Source organism: Gobius niger (genome assembly GCF_951799975.1).
Source record: "Gobius niger genome assembly, chromosome: 1".
Taxonomy (NCBI): domain Eukaryota; kingdom Metazoa; phylum Chordata; class Actinopteri; order Gobiiformes; family Gobiidae; genus Gobius; species Gobius niger.
In genome coordinates this window covers 20,969,180-20,991,386 of record NC_136852.1, presented here as the reverse complement: position 1 = coordinate 20,991,386, position 22,207 = coordinate 20,969,180, and the positions used below count along the sequence as shown (strand labels likewise).

General features: G+C 41.6%; 1 protein-coding gene across 2 annotated transcripts; it reads right to left on the bottom strand.

Moving 5' to 3' along the window:
- Positions 1-57: 57 nt before the first annotated feature.
- yap1 (Yes1 associated transcriptional regulator) lies at positions 58-21,423 on the bottom strand. 2 transcript variants are annotated; one of them, XM_079553851.1, is made up of 8 exons: positions 20,744-21,421; positions 19,659-19,894; positions 12,098-12,234; positions 10,910-11,023; positions 6,317-6,486; positions 4,817-4,941; positions 3,849-3,961; positions 58-3,078 (listed from the first exon to the last, which is right to left on the bottom strand). In XM_079553851.1, the coding sequence occupies exons 1-8, from the start codon at positions 20,942-20,944 to the stop codon at positions 2,846-2,848; spliced, it is 1,329 nt and encodes a 442-aa protein (XP_079409977.1). In that variant the 5' UTR covers positions 20,945-21,421; the 3' UTR covers positions 58-2,845. The 2 variants fall into 2 exon arrangements, with proteins under 2 accessions (XP_079409977.1, XP_079409978.1); XM_079553852.1 differs by lacking the exon at positions 10,910-11,023 and having other exon boundaries at positions 20,744-21,423.
- Between the last annotated feature and the right edge of the window lie 784 nt (positions 21,424-22,207).

Genomic DNA, 22,207 nt, shown 5'->3' with positions numbered 1-22,207 from the left:
ATTTGGCTGGGTTTTTGGTGCCAGCTCCATTTTGAATAGGGTGAAAATAATAATAATAAAAAAAAAGAATAAAATTAGAACAATGCCGCGCATGTTAAGACGAACACATGGAGGTCAGAATGACAAGCCTGTGTTCAATAATGACTTGAATAGGGGCAAAAATGTTTCAATGGAAAGTCTATAGGAGCCAGGAACTTCCGGAACCAGCCGGCATTTCCTTGTGGTTACAGGAAGAAGTCGACCACAATAATTCCATTCTTGATGTTGCAGTCTATTGGTGGGATGTGTTTTTTATTTACCCGTTTGTGAATGTTTTTGTTTCCTTTTTGTATTACTAAAAATATGTACAAAAATGAAAGAATTTGAAATGTTGAATTGTGGGTCAGCTTAGGTCAGACTGATATAAGATGAACAGGTTGTATACATGTAGTGATGCTACTGTGGCGTTGGCATCAGAAGCACTTCCTGTGCTGTTTTGTCCATGCTGTGTTTCTTTCCACAGAGGGCATCTGGGACTCCTCTCCTTTGTCCGGGAGACCACCAGGATTTCCTCTTGTAGTTGATAAACGCCATACATCCTGTCCAACTCAGACTCGTGCCCTTTTGGGACCTGCCCACTTCTTCTGCTGGAGACAGTATGAATCGGCCTACATACGATCCCATTTTGTTTCTCACAACATTGAGGTCAATGCAGTCACAAAACAATGTGGCCAGTGCTTTTTAAACGTTTATGTTTAATATGTATTATAGTGTCCAGAATGTGAGATCATAAGATATTTCTGTAAGAAAACATAATATACAAAGTTCTTAACACAAAGTATATACTTTATTTCAGGCCAATTATCATAGATAATGTAACAGAATTCATTGTCTAAAACATGCACAAATCTATCAAAAGAACAGATCATTACTGAATATAAATTCATTTCATGTGCATTTAGAAATATCTAAATACAAAAGCCATTACCTTGTGATTAGTCCTACTGCTAATAACAGTCAACAACTAATATACTCTGACAAAAACACACTAAATAAGAAAAAAACAAATCTGGCTTATGACAAAATGCATCATCAAGCAAAGTGTAGTGTATCAACTGTAGTTACATTGTTCTTTAGAACACTGTTCATCCAAAATCACAGGCAATTTCATAACTGATCAAATGCAGTTCCGGATGCTCTTAGTGTAACTTGTGATAAAATGCTTACGTTGTCTGGTCTAACATCACATGTGTTCAAACTGTTAAACCAAGAATTGCCTTTATTCTTCAGATGTTTTTGAAACTTACTGCAGTAGTGTAAACATAAAAAACAATGTGAAAAACGGTCTCTGCTTTGTATCTGCCGTGGCTGTAGCAGATCACTGCTCTCTGAGAATGTAAACAGTTCATTTCAAAATAACTGCTCCTTTAAAAATGTGTCCTTAAATCTCTGTTAGTCTCTCAAAACAATCTTCTAAAAAGATACAAAATTATGCTCTCTATTCAGACATGCCACTTAACACTAGAAACCTACATGTGTCTCATTAGCTTATATTTGTTCGAAACAGTGGCTGATTTACAAAAACAGAAAGTGTAAGTAAGAATGTTAGCATCTTTGGAATCTCTCACAACAAACTTTGACATTGATTGTTTTTTTTTTTATATTTCACACAAATAAACAAACAACTTAAACCTTGGCCTTCTGCCGTTCAACACCTTCAAAAACTCTTCAACCTGCTACTACCTGTCATAGCTGCTGCCTATAAAGCCCTCAGTTCAACACAGCACAGCATGTCTGAGCTCACTATACTTTCACCAGGTTTAATTAAGCAAGAGCTATAATTTGCTTTGCCTCCAATCTGCTTTTTGGTTAATGTTAAAAATCTTTAAGAAAAAGAAAAGTAAAAGCTGCATGTGATCGACAAGAAGTACTCTAAAATGTATAATAAAATCAGATAATAAAATGAGCCGAAACTGATTCACCCCACAAGCCATGATTCAGTTGACCCAGTTAAAATGCATCACTTGTGTCTAAAGCAAATAAAGAAAAGCTGATGCCATATGATCTAAACTATGATACATATGTGTATTTAGTAACCTAAGAATAAAACTAGTAAAGACATAAAAAATAACGCTTGAAATAAATCTGTATATTTTTTTTTGTGATTAAAAGTAAATAAAAGTGTTTCTGAGGATCACAATGCTCATGTTTGCTACAATGTATGTACTTGTTCATCATGCTCGCGTCTCAAAAATACAACTAAAGGCACTTGATCTAATGGTTTCACGTAGATTTGCTGGCACAGCCTAGCAGCAATGCAATCGGTCCCCGGAGTCCAACCTGCCACCCATCAAATATGTCTAAGCCGGGCCTATCGTCACCTTTACTCCAAATCAGTATTATCATTTTTGTAAATACATCATTTTTGGTTTATCAGGCATGTTCAACACATATATCTGTAGAAAAAAAGTATACTAAAAACACGTGTTCACTATAAAGCAATCAAGACAATGGCTAATGTTCTTTCAGATTGAGTACATGTTCTCCACAGTTATGGAGGGAGACTCCTTGAAAAGATGGCCTAGATTCAGTGGCAGACTATAGTGAAACATGCAGGGGAACCTTTTTTTTCTTTTCTTAAATTGTCTGTTCATGGGCCAGCCTTGAAGACACAGACAAAATAAAGAGATAACACCAGTGAGAAAGAAAACAAAAAACGAAGAGGAATACTGCCTCAAAAAAAAAAAAGGAAAGATTGATATACAAGAAAAGAAGTCCAAAGAGGCTTGCTGAAATGTCTCGAAAAAGCATCTGAATCGTTCACAGATAAGAGCAAGCAGCAGTCCGAAGTGTCTGGTTAAGTCCTCTATAACCATGTGAGGAAGCTCTCCTTGTCGATCTTGCCCGCCAGCACGGATTCCATGTCATTGAGGATGTCTGAGCTCAAGGCGTCCTGCAGACTGGGCATCAGCTCCTCCCCCTCCACAGCCATGCTCTCACTCTCCAGGGTGCCCAGGTCCACGTCTGTGCCTGGGATGGCGTCCAGGTAGTCGGGGAAACGGCTAGGCTGGGAGGCCATGGAGGTTGGCAGAGGTTCTCCTGGTCACAGAAAACAATAGGGGCTTATTTTAGTGTGATGATGATGTAGTAGTGGTGGTAGATTTAGTAGTAGAAGTAATAGTTCTAGTAGCAGTGGTAGTCTAGCTTTTTTCTTTCTTTCTGGACTCGGCTCTCAAAAAAAAAAAATCAATGATATAGTAGTGTTCTATGAAACAGAATTTCCTATTTGCCATATGAACAGGAACATTTCCCATCAAAAGTAGTAGTAGTACAAGATGTGTTGCAAGCAAACAGTAGTTAGCTGTATGCTATGCCATTGACAAAAAATTAACAATCAATGGCAAATTCCTTGTTTAAATTTACATTACAAACAACCAAAAAATCTGGTGCATACAACAGGTGGTGCGGTGGTAAGAGGTTTTCTCCGGGTAGTCCGGTTTCCCCTATCGCTTAAAACATGTACAATGGGCCAGGATGAATGAGGTGTGTACGTGAATGAATGGTGGTGCATGGTGTATGCAGCCACACTTCTGTCAGTCTTTTTCAGGGGAAACTGCTGCTACATGCGTAGCTGATCACCATCATGTGTGGAGTGAATGAAGTACAAATCCCCTACACTGCGTGAAGCACTTGAGGTGACTTCACGTGAACGTTTCATGTGAAAAGTGCTACACAAATACGATTCCATTCTTTTCATTTCTCTAGGGATAAGCTTGGACTCTGACATCCAGTAAAACTATCGTTAGAGAATCAATACTGAATGCTCCATCACCATATAAATACAAATAATCATAGCCTTTTTAACTCACCTGTGTCCATCTCATCCACACTGTTGAGGAAGTCATCTGGAGTGCGGGGCACACTATAGCTGCTCATACTCAGGCCGCTGTCAGTGCTCTCATCTCGGGAGTGATAGGTTCCGCTAAAAAAAACACAAGATCACAATATATTTAAAAAGAAAATAAATCACAGTCAACATTAAAATGTGATCTGATAGATATAACTGTAGAGAACATCATTCACAAACTAAGTGGCTAATAGCACAGCACAAGCTGGTAGACAATCCAACAATATGGCTTAAATCTCCCAGGGGCTCAATGCAGACGTACATTTCACAAATAGTTGTGTCTGAATGCCTAGAAAATAACTTCATTTTAGCAGATCGAGAACATGATGAAATGCCCACTATGAACCCACAAAAGGACCAATGCGAAGACATTTGACAAGCCTTTAGAGATTAACAGAGGCAAAATATGTAGGCAGTGTATTTCAAGCCAGATGAAAGGGGCCATTGTGAGAGAGCAGGAGGAGGGGAGATTAAGTTATCCCTGGACCACATGCTCCTACGTCTTACAAGAAATTCAGCGCCATCTTCTTTTTGTCCACTTGCAGACTAAAACTATGCATTGGCGTTAGAAGTGATTATTACCATTATATTGTTTTATTGACATTTGTGTAACTCAAGGGATCAACTACAAAAGGTGCCCAGCAGAGGTCCTCCGTGAGCAACATTCGCCTCTAAGTGAGTCACTGCCATGTGAAGGAGGTTTAAAATGAGGTCTTCTGTTCAAGCAACTGGTCAGCCAGCAGCAGGACTTTACAAAACTAAACTGTGTACAACAAAGTAGGACTCGGCTCAGAGTGACATGTCAGTAGAGTTAGTTCTTGTCAGTAACATGATGCCCATTGAGCAGCTCGGCTCTTGTTCCAGGGGGTTTCCATTTTGTCTGGGGAGAGAGCGCTGCTGCTGCCTCCTGCTTGTGTGAACTGCACCAACCTGTTAAGGAATGGGTCAGAGCTGTTGGCTGTCATGGTCCTGTTATCCTGGGCCATAGGGGAGGACACTGGGTTACTGCCGCCATCTTGATCCATAGAGGGGAGTTGATTTCTTAGAGCCAATTCCTGTAGACATAACACAGAAGACAGTAAGCAACACCGTACACTCGTAACATAATTTTAGCAATCAGTTTCTCCACATCCCACATGTCGAGCGTTTCATTGCAGAGATTTCTACATACAGCTAACATGGATGTCTTTGTGCCTCTTCATATGCGGTGTCAAATTACACGAGGGGCCGGCCACTACAGGAGACAATTGTTCTCCACATGCACTATCTGATAAGGGCTGAGGATATGAAGTCATGTTGTTCTTTTGCCTCTTTCCGCCTTGAGTCCTTGACCGGGAAGGTGAAACAACTGGACTTTTGTTAATGACACAAAATGTAGATGTATTCAATGTCTTGTGCTTATTTGAATATTTATGTTGTCGAAGAATTCTTCAGTTTTCATGACAAAGTGCCATGGTGAAATTGTACGAGACAGCTTACTACATAACCTACTAGACTGCCATCCGTTCTTCATTTCAATTCTGGCATGTGGAAAAGATTTGGGTGTGGCTTCTTTTGGCCTGAAGATGAACCCTTGCCACAAGCATATGCAGGCAATTTTCTGCTAGGGTCACTTTAGTAGCCAGTCTGCATACACGTCAAATGCCAGATAGTACTTTTCCTTGGAAAAACACTTGTAAATAATGGAAATGTGGTGATTCAACTATTCAGCAACCTGCACCATATGTCGGACAGATCAGGTACTCCTCCATTCTGAGGAAACCATCATTAGCCGAGAACAGCTAAGTCATCAAACAAAAAAAGGATTCTCGTGTATTGTTGAGTAGAAGAGAGGTGAGACTAACTTGAGTCATGAATGTAACTGTTGAATATTACTAATCCAGTACCTAAAACGCATATAGTACAGATCCTTTAGTCTGTTAAGCCTGCTAAATACTTTTAGTGAAGTCTTGAGAAGCACTGTGTACATTTAAAAATATGTAAATACATAAATAAAAGCGGTAGGACTCCGGTTTAAAGAATGGACAAAGAACCCTGTTCCAGTTGTGTGCATCTGGCATGTAATCAATTCCTTTGCTGTGAACTTTAAACAACTTGCATGAATGGCACAGTAAACAAAGTCCCAGGCAGCCTCATTCATAACCATCAAGCACTCTTTCTGGAGTTATGACACGGTCTTGAGTAAACCGCTGGACTGGACTACGGGCTTAGCGTGGGCGGACCGGTGTGACACATCACGGTTAGGAAGTGATAAAGTCACCGCAGATGACTAAGAGGACTTCATTACAGGGCAGAGCATCAATAAACCCTCATCAAAGAAGAGCTAGATTCACTGCTCTACCGACGAGCTGTGACTCATGTGATTCACATAAACATTATTCAATCACTGTGGAGAGTAGTTGTTTGGTGAGTTTCAGTGAGATTTCTAACCTGGGGCCTCTGTCGGAGCAGCTCTTGTTGCTTCAGTCTGAGCCTCTCCTTCTCGATCTGCTGCAGTCTCATCTGACTGTTGCCTCCCATCACTGCACTGTGGGCGTTGGGCGGGAGCTGGCCAGCCTGCTTCACTGGGGCGCTCTGGGTGATCCTCTGCTGGTTCAGAGCTGGGGGGAAAAATAAAGAAGAAAAATAATTATTAGGTTAATAATGAGATGTTTTTCCATCATTGACTGCATTGTATTACAATGAGATTCTGGTTAATGTCAACAACCACTGTTAAATATTTACGGCATGCAATGTAGATAAAGCTATACATTCATTTATACATATATCTCATATATATATATATATAAATGATGACGAATGTATAATATGTTCCACTATATATAAGTATCTCCTAATGATACTTAGCTAAACGGTGTTCAACTAAAGTGACGGGCACTTGGTCAAAGGTTAGAGTGGAGCCAGTGCATCAGGTTGAGCATGAGGGATGTCCCAACACAGGTTACAACCGGCCGACAGCAAAAAACAGGCTCTCTTCCTGTAAGACCTGCTCCCCTCCCACCGCCTGACTAAGACAGGCTTTGTTAGTTTTGTACATTGCATCAGTCACAACTTATCCTTTCATTGTGTGGTTGGCTTCCTTCAAAACAAATCACAGATTATCCACTAGACTGACTGCCTCCTCCACCTTTTTGAGTAAATTGAAAGGAAGAAACAGGAGTAGATAGTGCACGACAGATGTATGTTTTAAAAAGTCATGTTTACGTGTAAAACAAATAGGTGTGTGAGAATGAGTGTGATTTCTGATAAACCAATGCAACAACCTATGCAAGCAAACTAGGTCAGACTTTTGATCACTGTTGTGGAGCTAAAGCAGCTATGCGTCTGACCATGAGGGGTGTAACATGACAGAACCAATGAGAACCCTTGTTTACTTATGCGCTCCGAGCACCAACCAAAACAAAGGTCTCGACTGGGGGTGATTTTTATGTAGGGTTGCTTCTGCCTGCCCCGGCACCTTTCTCATCACCATTCAATCACTGTGTGTTTACACTATCTGTGGAGCTGAATGAACACTGGCTCCAGGCTCTCCTTGGGAAGCTCTGGGAAGCACCGCCCTCCCCAACTTAGTCCTGTCCTCCCCCAATAACAACCCCACCCCACCCTGTCCCATCCCAGCACCCACGGGCTCTCCCACACGCATACTTCATGGGAGAGAGGGGTACTTCTCTCCACGGGACTTATCTGTGGCAGACACTGCGACTCTTTGTGGTTTTACTCTTTTGGATTGGAGTGGAGTAGCATAAGTACTAGCTCTACATGTCACTGTCACGCCTAATAATCTGCTTTGTTTTTTAGTCTTTTAATTTTGACTCAGTATAGTTTGCTATGAACAGCTCACTTAGCTGACATCCATGTTAAAATGTCTGCAGTTCTAAAGCTCATTCAATAGTACACATGTTTTCAAATACAGTATAATGCAGTTGGTATGGCAGGCAATAATTATATTACCACTGCAAAATTTACAGATATCTACTCAGCAGAGAGAAGACATCTTGTACAATTTCAGCCGGTCATTCCTCCCACGCACCTGCCTTGCGAAAAACAACTTACTCATTTTCTCACACAGAATATTACACAAGTACTACAAAGTCACAAGTTTTACAGCATTGATCTCAATAAATTAAAGCTTTACATGTTCCCTTTAACTGTATTTAGAAAACAATGCAGTATTTATTCATCTCTATTTGTTGATGGCTTCTCTTGCAAAATAAAGTACAAATGTTTCCAGGTTGCCGATCATGAGGACGGCAATTATTTAGGCTGTACAAAGCAAAATGTTGTCACAATATTTATTTACCATGTCTGATTATGTTTAAAACCTAATCCTGTAGTTTAGGCCTGTAGTTAACAAATACGTTCTGTGTTCTGTGTAAGCATGTGTTTCTTCTTTTAGTTTCCCAGCTTTGACTTTAGACTTCTGGGTATGGATATTTCTATTTCTATATATTTCTTGATCTAAATCTTGACATCCTTTGCAAATCTAATCACAATCTCAGTACTAGAAAGAAAAATGGACCGTTTTTTTCCTCCAATATCATGCATATAGTTTCCGTTTTTATTTGTGGAGCCTTGTCAAATAATCTTCAATCAATATTCACACACTAGGAGCATATAAGAGTGTGGTGAAATGATAGTGCGGGACTGGTTCACTTTGGGGCCACAGAGATAGGCGGCTTTTGTGTGTGTTTGGTATACGTCAACAGTACAGTACATGCAGAAGGCGATAGCTGGTGGGCGCGAGATACAAGACGAGTTAATGCAGTCTGCCTTTTGTCTCTTTCACGGAGACATTCAACACAACAAGCTAACACGACCAATGCCTTATCTGTGCCATCAGGCTGGGAGCACCATAAAAACGCATCACCTCGGGCTGGTAGAGGGCAGCAGTGCCAACTGGGGGAAGTGATGGTGAGGCCTGTCAAAGAAGACGCCCATGATACAAATCTATGAATATGCTTGTTCAAAAGTTGCCATTTAATGTGTTCAAAGTTCCATAATTAAAGCTCAGTTCATATGACAGGTTAGACTACTTTTCTCCCTCCATTATTATCTTATTGGAAAGGATGTGGCATAAAATGACGGAAACTTTCCATATCTGTCGCCATGGTACCACCATACTGTACGCAAGGACCAAGAACAAGCCCTACTTCCATCCTTAAAACATAGAATCCTTTCTCTTCTCTTCCCTGATGTCTTAGAACTATAATGAACACTTACCACCACCAGCGTTATCCCATCAAACTAAGGAATAATTAGAAAAACATGGCAGCCTGTCAGTGTCATATGCAATTAAAAGTTCAAGAAAACAAGATTAAAGATGAGAATGAGGTATATAATGGGAAATGTTATGTTAGTTTTCATAATAAATGAGGAGGAGACTGAAATAAGCCCTTTTCGTGGCCTTGTTTTTTAATAACCACCAATACTTCCACAGGCCATCTAAAGTAAGGCTATAAACTACAATGCCTCTTGTCACTTTGTCTTGTCTTTTAGAGAGGATGTGTGCTTATCCTGTGCCATTTTCCCCCTTGTTCTTGCGTTTTCCTTTCTTTTCCCCCCTTTACCTCGCCCATCCCTGCCCCCACACCCTCCTCCTCCTCCTGTGCTCACATTGGAGTTCTTTGACTGAAATGGTCTGGAACAGATTAAGAGTTGAACCGCAGAATAAAGAGTGCTGGCAGAGATTCAAGTCTGTCTGGAGCAGAATGGGGTTGCAGCTCCTTTCCCTGGGCCTCACGCAAAGGGAGAGGGAGCGAGAGCTAGCCACAACAGCGTGCACAGCTACAGGCGCTCTGCTGCCTTTCTTCTCAAGGCTCAAATTAGACGCCATTATCAAAGGAGCTGAATTAAGACTAGAGCGGACATATCAGCAAGAGGGAAAGCATTTCTTTGCACAAATCTCTAAATAACATAATTACACAGAAGTATGTGTTTCATAAGGTTCAAGCAGAAACTGAAGCATGGAAGTCTGCATTTACAAAAACTAGAAAGTAATAAACAGATCTGTGAAGAGAAGTGTAGGGGAAAACAGTCAATAGACCACCTTAATAATACAATTTCTGTTCATTTTCAATAGTGTTTCTAACAAGTTAGTTATATATTATTTGTTATTATAGGTTCAAACAGAGTATAAAGTATTAAGTGAGATATGGCCAAAGTCTTGACACTTTTTGTGTCAAGACTTTGACACAAAATGTATTAAACTGTTTTGAACATATCAATGCGTTTTAATGGTTTTGTATGTTGCGTGGAGCTAAAGCCTGTCTGCATCTAAATGTTAACACATTCACCTCTATTAACAACGTTAGGCCGAGTAGGCAGCCAACATTCTCCATCTGTTTCACTGCACTTTGTTTTGAAGTAAGGAGCGAGCCATGAGAACTCACAAAAAACGAAACTAAAGCGCGCGTATTCCTAACCCATTAATAAACAGTACAACAACCTACATGTGATTTCAGGCAGTGCGTGCATCCCGGAGGAGCGCTGCTGCGATAAAAGGATGACGCCTCAAGCGTGAATTAATCAGAATGACATCAATGAAAGCCCTCATCTTTGGAATCTACTTGGCACAAAGTAGCATTAGTCAAGTCCACAACAAAAATGTAATACATGCAGCTAGACCAGTCAGTAATTTACCCACACCAACTACACCAGTGTAAAGTGTTGACCTTTAGCTCAGCCGGGGGATTAATGACCAACTCAGCTGTTGCTTCAACACTAAAATGGCTGACAAAAGGTTAGGTGCTGCTTTTCAAACTAAGGGGGTACAATTCAACTTGTTTTCAATCACCACTTGTGTGGCTAGTCACAACAAAGCAGCATAGTGCAGCAAAGTACACCGATCACAGAGTAAAAGCAGCAAACATGGACATTTCAGACATTCGCTTTGTGGAAATCGTGAGCAGCTGTCCAAGAACCAAGTGTTCCTTATTGTAGCAGAATGTACTCTGTACAGGACGAGCCTTTGGCCTTCTGCTGTCAGCAGCTGATACAAACTCCTCTATCAGACAGTGAACTCACCAAAGCGTGGGTCCAGTCGCGGATCCAGCCAGGAAGTGGTCTTGTTTTTGTGGTTAATGTAGTAGATTTCACCCTCAGACGTGATGGCCTGTTCCCAACCATCAGGCAGAGGACCTATGGGCAGGACATAAGACTAATGTTGCAGTGATGTTGGAGTATATAATAAGAATAACAGTTCTGATTTATTGTTTGGATTGACAAGACACTAAGACACTAAATTCTACTCACTGCACACAACCACCAACTGATTGCATACATTTCTCACAAAAACAGGACACAATTCACGGTTTGCACGCAGCTCCCGAAACTCTTGCACTCTTTATTCTTATGTGAACACACCGTTCACTTATAGCACACGTGATTCAAACACTGAACACTACTAATCAGAAACATGGCACTTTTCAATTGCTACATACATTCAATGCAACAAATACACACTCCCGCCCAGGCCAAATACTCCCGTCCCCCAGTGTACTGACTCTACTGCACTGTACTAATAATAATAATCACTTACTTATTGATTGAAGACATTTTTTTAACAAACTGCGCTTTTGATGCAAGAGTGCTTTGTGATGCGAGTCTTAATGAAGAAAAGCGTGTGCCGTGTTTAGGGAGATGTGTGCCATGTTTCAGAAACAGCGCCTTATCAATTGAGAAAAACAGTGATACTTCATTTGTAAATACTACCTCTGACTCACAGTAGCTCCCTAACATGTCAGACAGGACCCGTCACGTTCTGCCTTGGTGTTACCTCACCTAAGGCAAATTCCAAACTGCAGCGACAAAACGCAACGCTCTACATATCCACGGCAGGTTGCAACTAGACTAGGCTTGACCTGACACTTCTATTGCACTGTGCTGCGTGAATCTTGCAAAATACATTGTAAGTTATTATGAGGGTATAGGATATTAGGAAAGAATAAACTCCGGCAACTAGAGGCAGGGCTTCACAATTCACATGGATGTTTATCAAAAAATGATCAAATCTATCATTGCAATAATCAATATGGCATTTCTCTTTAAACAACAGGTCAACCGTCTAAGTATCAGTGAAAGCATGTTGTCTTTTAACAAAGTGGAGTGTCTTGTATACAAATCATGAACTATATTCCCTAAAAATAATTGATTTTGTTTTGATAAAAGAAAGAAAAACGAACTAATGATTACAGAATTGGACGTTTTGCGTACCACTGGCTGGGTTCATGAGGTTCTGCTGCTGCTGCTGCTGTTGCTGCTGGACTGGCACAGTGCTCGGCGGGGCAGGCTGGTTCATCTGGAGCAGGGCCTTACGTGGGTCCTGCCAAGTGGTGGTCTGGTCAATATGACTGCGGAGAGAGACAGGAGAGAACAATAAGTACTTCAGTCTGAAAACATCTCCCATCGCCATGTGAACAGCCAGCAGTGGATCCAAGCTCAGGGTCAAATCGGCGTGAAAATACAGGCCCCATGATGATAACTAAAAGGCTTTATGAGGGAGTGATAGTGAAAACAACTCCTAAACCATCTACATCTGAAGCCAAAATAAATGTTATCTATACACAAGCAATATTTACATTAAAGCAGAACTAAGTAACTCATGCCCCTAGAGCGCCACTGCAGGTGTTGTAGCATATTGCATTTATTTTACTCATTAATTGTCCATGAGAGAAAATACTACGCTGACAGAAAAGACAAAGGGAGAGAGGGATATTGTACATCCAATTACACAATAGATTTTTTTTTTTCACTCAAAGTGTAAATACTGATTAAGTGGGGCTAGCCTGCAGTTAGCTTTGCCCGACAGCCTGTTAGCTTCTTCTTCGTGATTCCATTAGTGTGTATTGGCAGGGAAAGTTGCAATTGTTTTTTTCTGGCCCGAGACACCAGGGGGAGATGAAAGACCCCCCCCCCCCCCCCCCCCCCCCCCAATCATCTCATTAACACTTGTATTACCCCCTGAGGGACTACAAAAAGGATTTATTAAGATAAACAAGTTAATTAGTTCTTTAAGCTCCTAAACCGTTTTGAGCATTCATCGTTTAAGTTAACTTCAGATGCCATTACAAACCTTGCTTCGAAAGGTTTGAAGCCTTCCTTCAATTTGATCAGTTTCTTTTATGCACATACATTTTTAATTTCTTTGATGCTTCGAAAGGTTTTCTGGACTAGCCAAGGACTTTGATCACGCAAGATTGTTTACATTTTTTGGGGGAAAAATAAAAGTAGACGTAAACCACAAAAATAAGTCGAAAACGAATCGATTTGAAAATGAAACACCGACTACCGTGCGTTTCGCTTCTTTGTTATTGGGCCAGGAGCCAAATCTGAGAGAATGGGGTTGCGCACAACGCCATTGTACGCAGGCATTGATAATTAGTGCTTTGTTGGTACTTGTTGCTTGATTAAGATGGAAAGCTAATACAGGAAGCCCTCCTCTCCCCAAGCGGGACCCCAACTATTGAGGGAGGGTCAGTCCCAGGGCTCAACGCAGGGGGTCCCCTTTCCTGGAAGCGGCCCCAACACAGTGGAGTGTCAGGCCCTTTAACAATCTGGCGCCACATTTACAAAGCTTTCACCTGTTTGACAAAGGCGCAGACAGAGCTACAACCCCGAAAAAAAAGAAAACCCTATTCAACTTGTTTTATTTTTTCCAGTTTTGTTTTCTGAACCGTCCCCCTTTTCAGAGACTCTTTGACCAAAACAACAATAAAAAATGTCTGGCAAGTTGATGTACAGTACAGAGCAAGACATTTATCCCCAAGTAAGACATAGGACATTCTAAATGCGGGCCAAATTATTCTTCCATTGAATAACACATCTATAAGAAAGCAGCAGCTCAAACTGTATTATTCCTGTGTTTGAACGCAATGGTAAATCATGTCAAATCCCTTTTAAAAGAGCGTCAAAGCATAAATGTAGTAGTAAAGTGCGGTCTTTTATAACGCGCTAAGGCAGTTGTTAATTGGATTACTACCCATTGTATATTGTCTGGACTGAATAATACGATAATAAGATCCACTGTCTAATTCCTAACTGTTCATTTGATCCCATAGCACCACCTCGGATTTGCGAACAGCTGGTTGCAGTAAGAGTTGGTGCGTTTCTCTTGGCCTGTGTTGTAATCCCAGCCCTGCCTGCCTGTCTGCTCCCTGTCCCGGGCCGCCAGTGTGTGCAAGAGAGAGAGCGAGAGAGAGAGAAAGAGAGGGCCTGACTCAGCACTCCCCCCCCCCACCCCCCCTCCCCTCCCCTCTCACACAATGCAACCCATTTTGAAGCCCTCCTCTTGTTTATGCTTTACTGATCAAAGGAGTTGCCAAATCCCTCTACCCCTAGCCCCTCCCCCCCATCCCGTCCCCTCACACAAACACCACAAAACCAAGCAAAATAGTTGGAGGCTGCTCAGACTGGAGAGGCCCCCTTAAAGAAAAAGGGGTCAGGGAGAAAGCGGGGTGAGACGAACTATAAAGAGAGAGAGAGAGAGAGAGAGAGAGAGAGAGAGAGAGAAAAAAAAAAAACTCCATGGAAGCAATCCCTCTGAAATCCTATTGGCTGCACAAGTTGCTGTGGTAGTGTTACGCTCCACCCAGCCCCCTGAAGTTGCCTCTGTCCCACTCTGGAAACTATGACATTTATTTTGGAGAGCTTGGATAAGAAAAGGGTGGGCTTATTGTATAAAGGCCTCCCTGGTACAGAGAGAACTAAACAAAAAACGTGGCCAAATTTTTTTTTTCAAGCTGAGTGATATTGCCGGATATGCTCGGTCCAATGCTAATCAATGCAGAGATATTGAATCCCCCCCGCCCCGTCACATGACACTTAAACAGGCCGTGCGCTTTTATATCAAAACAGCTGTAAACAAATGCGCAGCTTCAAAGGGAGGTCGGGGGAAACATTAATCAAAAGCACGTGGTAAAGTGGCGTTAGCGTTCACATGGGATCCACAATGTGTGTGCGTTACAACCGGTCAATGAGTTACCAAGGGCCGGTCATTTATCACCAGCGCTAAAGCGAAAAGATAATCCATTCACTTGCCTCGCGAACACCATATATGGTCAACGCTTCCTGTAGGCGAAACATAAAACAAAACAATGTCATGGCAACTGCTGAGGGGACGGCTGGAGGCCAACAGTTGTTGTGAGGAATTGCTGATGATCTGCAACCTCTGTGGCCACAACTGCTCTGTGTACGCTTACATGAGCAGAGCGAGCTCGCAGGGGCACCAACCCCCAACTTACAGCTCGAGGGCATGTGATTTTTCTTATTCTAACACTGGAATAAAAGTGAGGAACTAGAGTGGTTTTATTGTGTCAGATCCCAGTAGTTTGGTAAAATGATGACACATTGTGAGTTTTTTAAGTTATTATTGTTGTCGTTCTCTCCTACATTCTGCTTAATGCAATTACGACTGTGGAAGTGTGGAGTGTGGCTGGACCCAGGCTGTGGTTGTTGATCCCAAGGCCTCCTGACACTTGTCTGAATGATGGTTCAATTATCAAGGGGGTGTTTATTGTGCCCGCGTTATTTATAATGTGTCTTACAGTGAGGAGAGAAGCAGGGACTTGCAAGGTTAAACTTGACTTTCTGACTTGCTCAAGTGAGTGCGCAATTTGTAAAAAAAAACAATAAAAACAACAACCGGCCTTGTGCAAAGATAAAATATACCTACGCTCTTTCAAATTAAAGCGAATAACTTTCTCTATTACTACTTTCAGTCTATCACCAAAGTCAATATATAAGTATAATTATGTTTTAATCCTCAATTATCCACTTTGGAATTTGTGTTAAGCCTGAGATTACATTTTCATGTGCTGTAACACCTAGGAGTGAAACTTTTGGTTTAGCTACTGTCATAAAACACTCAGATGAGCTGTCAGTGAGGCCACAAGGCCTCACCCAGAACTGGGAGTAGCCTAACCTAAAGTGCTGGGAAGTTGGTCAAAGCTGATAACTAAGAACAAGTGAGGGGGACAAGATGTAATCAGGCTTCAGGACAAGGGTGAGCACCTCCGCCCCAGTGGACCTGGGATGCCTGGTTGCCCCTCTATCAGCAGGACATCATCAAGAGAGATTATTGGGGCAACCTTTCTGACCCCATTGTAGCTGTGAGTTTCCTTTTGAAGTGGTGTTTATCACAACAAGCTCTAATGAAGCGTAGGAGAGGGATTATGCAACTCCAGTTCCAAAAACTTTGGACACTGTGTGAAATGTAAATAAGTACAATGCCTTGGTTCACACCAAATTAATATGGTTGTCAGATGTACACACTTGATTTGAATTTGATAAGAGCATCACATATCTATCTACCTGCTAAAGGAGGGGGAAAAATGAAGATTCATTCAAGACATAATCAGTAGATCATACTATACTACTATCAACTATTATGTCTTTTAATGAACGCTTGAAATTCTAATTATGACTGTTCCACTTCCCTAGAAGCAGCACCTCAGTGGAGATTCCCTGACAGAGAGCGCACTGATGTCTGAAACAGAGGTGTTACATCAAGTCTTCAGCAAACAGCCGTCTGACTTTCTCACAGTCCCACTTGTGTACTGAGCTGACAGGGCCCAGTGGAACAGGAAGGCTCTTGTCTGTGTGTGGTCAATAAACCAAAAGTTTGTCAAACACAAAGTTGCTTCAAATGAGCCTTTCGCACAGGAACACGAGTGAAAGTTCCCAGCACCGTTTGTGACTAGGTTCAGAGGGACGTCCAATCACATCCAGTCCTTTAAAAAAATAATAATTGTGGAGCAAAGCTACAATCTAAACAAGATAGATTGTATTGGCAAAATGTGTACAATGTTTTGGTTATGGGACTAAGGTGAATCTTCATTTCCTCTCAGTTCTTTGCATATCGACCAGTTGAGGATCTTCACTCCAGACGCACTTCCATACACAGACGTTTCCTTAATCATTGTTTAAGGCCATTGACAAAATCACATAAGGCAACATGTTATTGTTTTTTAAGTAACTCATGTTCAGAGCCATTAAATCAATCATTATTATTAGTTCAATAAAACTGCTTGTAGAACTTCTATGTCAACAGCTATTCAGCCATTAGCCACAAGTGACTTGACTCAGGGAAACCACACTTACCCCGCAACTTAAAATCCAATTGAGAAAAGACAAAGTGTCCGTGGGCACTGAGCTCTACCTGCCCCTGAGGCCAGAGACAGCCCCCCCCCCTCCCCTGGTCACCCCTTTCACCCCTCTCTGCTCAGGGCTGACTTCCCACGGACTAAAAACTCATTCAAAGCTGCATTTAATAAGCGGTCGGAAACAGTGATTACCTCTGCAAGCTCACCAGTGTGTCTAAATTAGAAACCTTCATTAGTTTATGACCCAGCCCTGGAGACTGGCCCTGCCCCCAACTGAGCAGCAGGCAAGGTGACCCAACCTCTCTGCCCCAGTGCCATAAATCAAAGACAGCCAGAGCAAACTGTGAGAAGGGAGGAGGAGAGGTCAATACACTTTGTTGGTGTTCTCCTAGCATCAGTTTATGCTTAGTGTTACTTAAAACAAAAAAGGAGATTAGCATATCGACAGGCAGTACAAAGCTTTTCAATCTACAGCACACACCAACTGTGTTTTAGTTTGTTTTTGTTTATTACACTACTACTCAACTTGTCAAAGTGCTATTCATTCATAAATAAAAGTGTGATGCATTTGGATTGGAAAGATGAAACGCCTGCAGTATGATGGTGATGTATTGACCCTGCGAGGAAAAACATGATTTAAAACTATTTGTATCTTTGAAAATGTCACATTGGACTCACACACTTTCGTCAACAGAAACTTACAAAAGCAATGACCTTTTAATGCATCAGCTTTTAGCCCTCCAGAAACATTTTGCTTCTTGCGTCACCATTTCTTAGTTATCTATTTTTCGATTTCGACGCTCACGTAAGACTCAACAGGTCTGTGTGGCGTGAATGAAGAGGACTGTTTTACAACCAGGACAAAGAGAGGATCAACGCAAGCTGCCCCTTCTGCTTCTCAGACATGACCACACTGCAGCCATTTCACTCCATTGACAAAAGCACCATCACAGACCTACAACTCCATTCATACCACGACCTCGCTTTTTGAAGGGACTGGGATAGCATGGCATGAGTGGGCCCAACTGATGCACAAGGAGAAACTTGCTGGAATATAAACAACAGGAAATGCAAGATTATCCCGCAGAAGTTTCCCCTATTAGTTTATAGCGTATCAATGCACTGCAGCCAGCGGTCACCTGAGTGAAATGTGAGCACCAGCTAAGCCCCTGCTAACTGCTGAGCCCTCTCTCCTCCCCCACCCGGCCCGAGCAGCCACCCACACACACACACACACACACACACTCTCTTGAGCTTGGCTTCCCTCCCCAAGCAGCACTACTCGGTCAGACGGGCCTGTTTATAAATAGGGGAGTGTCTTTTTCAGTGGATCGCCGGCAGAGGCCACCTTTATTCCAGATCAAATATCTCCAGCTTTGATGTGTGCCGTATGGACACAGTCTGCTCAAGTTTTTTCTTACATCAGCAAGGACTGTGGGGATTTGTGGGCCACATACACGTGCCAGTTGGTCCTAAGTGGGAATTAAGAAAGTTTCAAGCAATCATCTGAAATTAACAATAAATCCTGAACAAAGTACTACAAGAGAAAACTAAAAATAAAAAAAGAGAGAACAACTTGTGAGTAGCTTGAGCAGACAAATGGAGATATTGTGTCAGCAAAGACATCATGTATACAAAAGTAATACAATGAACAAATGTATACATGTACATATACAAGTATAATAGCTCTGCCTGAGAAGACTTGACAAAACACACATTTTTTGACTTTTTGAAAGAGTTTTCCAACATGGTCCAGATGCTCTCCAGATGTGAAGCCTTGAAAACATCTGCAGCTGAAAGTTCTTTTTGATCTGAGAAAATTTGAGCCCAACATGCTCATGTTCATAAAACAACTTTCGACAATATTTCACCTTAAAAGGCGTGAAGTGCCGAGCGATAGCTTATTGATCCAAACAGTTTAAAGACTTTGCAAAGGAAAACTAAATTAGACAAATTTAAAGCCAATGCCAGTAGTGATTTATAGATATTAGCGGAGAAAAGAAGATTCTGTATCTTATGTGCTAGCACCCCTACGAGTAGAGCACTTAGTTCATGATCTGCAGAGTTGTGTCCTAAACTGTCTGGACAAGTGACAGTAGCTCATTGTTTTGGCTGAAATGTAACACTAAGAAAAGGAACACCATACACAGCAGAACCTCCAAAAAGACTTCTGTTGTTTGTTGACCCCACCAAAATGTAATAACCTACAATTTGAGCCTCACAATTGTCTCTTGCAGAAGACACTTGCTATTGTTGTGCACTGTAACAAGTTGCAAATTAATGTCTGCAGAATGCTAACCGAACAGAGCAGCTGTATACAGCCCACACTCGTCACAACTAACTTGCGACTTCTCAAGGGATTGACCCTATTACATATATATGCTGTAACTGTAACCGTCAAAAAATAGGATATTGATTGGGCTATATATATTTTCTCCATTTTTTTAATGGAGTAAAATAATATGGCTATGAGTTAACTATGAGACTTATAATAAAAATAAAATAATTAAGGGTAAACCAAAGCGAATTGTTGACTTTCAAATACTCTGAGGAATCTAATAATGGACATTTTGGAAAGACATACATCAGTTCAATGAACTAGTTCTTTTGTTAAAATGTATTACTGTGAAAAGCAGCTGATGGCTGCCAGTGCCAGTGTTGTTACTCTGACTTACTTGAGGAAGTATCTCTGTCCCGAGGCTGTCTTGGCCATCTCCCAGCCGGGGGGCAGAGGCACGTCATCAGGGATCTCATATGAAGACTGACGGAGGTGCTGAGGGGAGGCACCTGCTGAGCCCATGCCAGACAGCGAGCCAGCGGAGACGGCCCCTAGCTGCAGGGAGGCTGGGGATGAGTGGGCCCGAACATGATGGGGGGTCAGGGAGGTGCCACTCCCTGCATCAGTGCTGGCCTAAGGTAAAGGGACACATTAAAGTGAGGCTGTCAATATCAAAACTTTATATGGTTCAGCTACTTATTCATATGAAATAGTCAAGATGAAAGACTATGTTTGACACGAGTCATCCAACACCATGTAACATTATTCAGCAAAGATTTAGGAACATAGAGACTACTTCTGCGGGTTTCTTCAGTCAGTTAGACAGTTGTTTTGATTCTGGACAGAGCCAAACCCTAAGTGGGAGAGGGTAGACAGCATAACGCATGCGCAGTAGGGACAAACCAGTGCTCACAAGCAACAGTTGTGTGGGAAGACGAGATAGGAGAAGGCAGTTGGCAAAATATATATATCATTGCTATTTATCAATAGCAAACAAACAAACAAACAAAAGCAAATTGTTACTCTATAGAATTGCTTGATGAAAGATGGTCAAATGCAGAATCATCAAGTGCTGCTGCAGCTGCTGCTATTGAAGAAAAGTAGTTTCGGTCTAGACATTACAAGTTACGTGCATTATGTATTAATTTTATTTCGTCAATCATAAACCTCTGCACACATGCTGCTGCTAAAAATATCGTACTCTGAGCGCCAAGAATATGCCTCAATATCTACAACATTTAGCCAACCTCCGTGTTGGTGACCCATTCTGAAACTTTACAACAAAACATTGTTCATAAGTAAGGATATATTTTTCCCCAAAGAAAAAAAAAACAAAACAGATAAAGACAAAAACAAAAACAATCTTTGCAGCAGTTTGCAAGGCCATAGCGCAGGCGGGCCAGGGCCCCATAGCACGGGATAGGCCTATCTGAACACATATTTTATTGGAATGGGCAGAGAGAGAAGACAGGGCAGACTTACTTGTCTGGAATGAGACTTTGGTTCTGGAGGTTTGAAGAAAGAGTCTGGCAGCTTTCTCATTCTCATGGGCACAGAGGGTGGCACGATGGTACTTTTGGGGTTCATAACGGCATTGAAGAGCGCCTCCAAGTCTGTCTCCGAGTCGCCCCGTACGTGAACAATCTGGTGTCCGACAGGAGGGTTATGCTGGCCCGGTTCCATTGTGCCAAAGTTATCTGCCAACCGTGAGTTTTCCTAAACGCAGCACTCAGAAAGTCGCGGAAAGCCGCTTGGAGTACTTTTACGCACCAAGCACCGTGTAGAAAACTTGACGTTGATCAATCAAAGTTACACGGATTCATGATAAAACGTTCAGTGTGAAGGAATTTGTACTTCCCAAAATGTGTTAGCTGTCAAAGTATCCAGCAAAGGACAACGTTTTCCGTGGGTTTCTTGCTGGCATAACTGTGATGGTAACAAAGCTCATATCTGCTCCACAGTCGAGTCTTTTTTTCCGTGGCTTTCCCGAAAAAAAGTACAAGCAAAAGACGAACGCATAGAAGAAGAAAAAAACACACACACACAACTAAAACCCCGTCGATTTTGCCAGCCGTAGTATGGCAGGGTTTTTACAAATGAAACAGCTTACAAAAAAGAAATCACCGCGGCTCACTATCGACAAAAAAAAAAACTTTTGCTCAGTCGCTCTAAACTTTGGGCAGGACATCAAACTTTATGACTCATGGGCCGTCTGCACCAGGGGGCGGGGCTTAGCTTTAATTGGAATAGGAGTGTTTAAAGGGACAGACACTGCCAAGGGCCTCCTGACAGGGGCCACCACAAATAGATAGATAGATAGATAGATAGATAGATAGATAGATAGATAGATAGATAGATAGATAGATAGATAGATAGATAGATAGATAGATAGATAGATAGATAGATAGATAGATAGATAGATAGATAGATAGATAGATAGATAGATAGATAGATAGATAGATAGATAGATAGATAGATAGATAGATAGATAGATAGATAGATAGATAGATAGATTATATGTATTTTAAAGTATAATTTCTATTACAGTCATAGTCCCTCAGCAGATTGGCAAACAAGCGGACAGTTGTGACCAAAAAGTAAAAACAACAGAAAACACAGAGTTCACCATTTGGCCATTTACACAATAAATATGCTGTCTGCTATAATGCTGAAATAGACGGCATTTGTGAAATTATATCCACGTAGAAAAGGGTTTAACCCAAATACAATTATGTACTTGGACCAAAATAATAGACCAATGTGTTTTACAGTGTCCATTGAAAGTGGATCCACAGAGTTCCCACGATTGTTATGCAAATGAGGCCCCTGTTCCATTGAGAAATCATTTTGTCAAGATCCTCTCTCTGGATACAGGGCTGTGTCTAAAGCTTTTTCCCATGTATCATCTGAATGAATGATTATGAGGCGAGCTTTATTTCCCAGACA

Bases quoted from the DNA above. Each gene is read 5' to 3' on its own strand.
- yap1 (XM_079553851.1), bottom strand. From the start codon at position 20,944: ATGGAACCGGGCCAGCATAACCCTCCTGTCGGACACCAGATTGTTCAC. The intron at 6,487-10,909 runs GTGAGTTCACTG...TTTTCCCCCCAG, and splicing joins GCGACTGGACCCACGCTTTG to CTCTGAACCAGCAGAGGATC. The intron at 3,079-3,848 runs GTGAGTTAAAAA...TTCTGTGACCAG, and splicing joins TGTGGATGAGATGGACACAG to GAGAACCTCTGCCAACCTCC.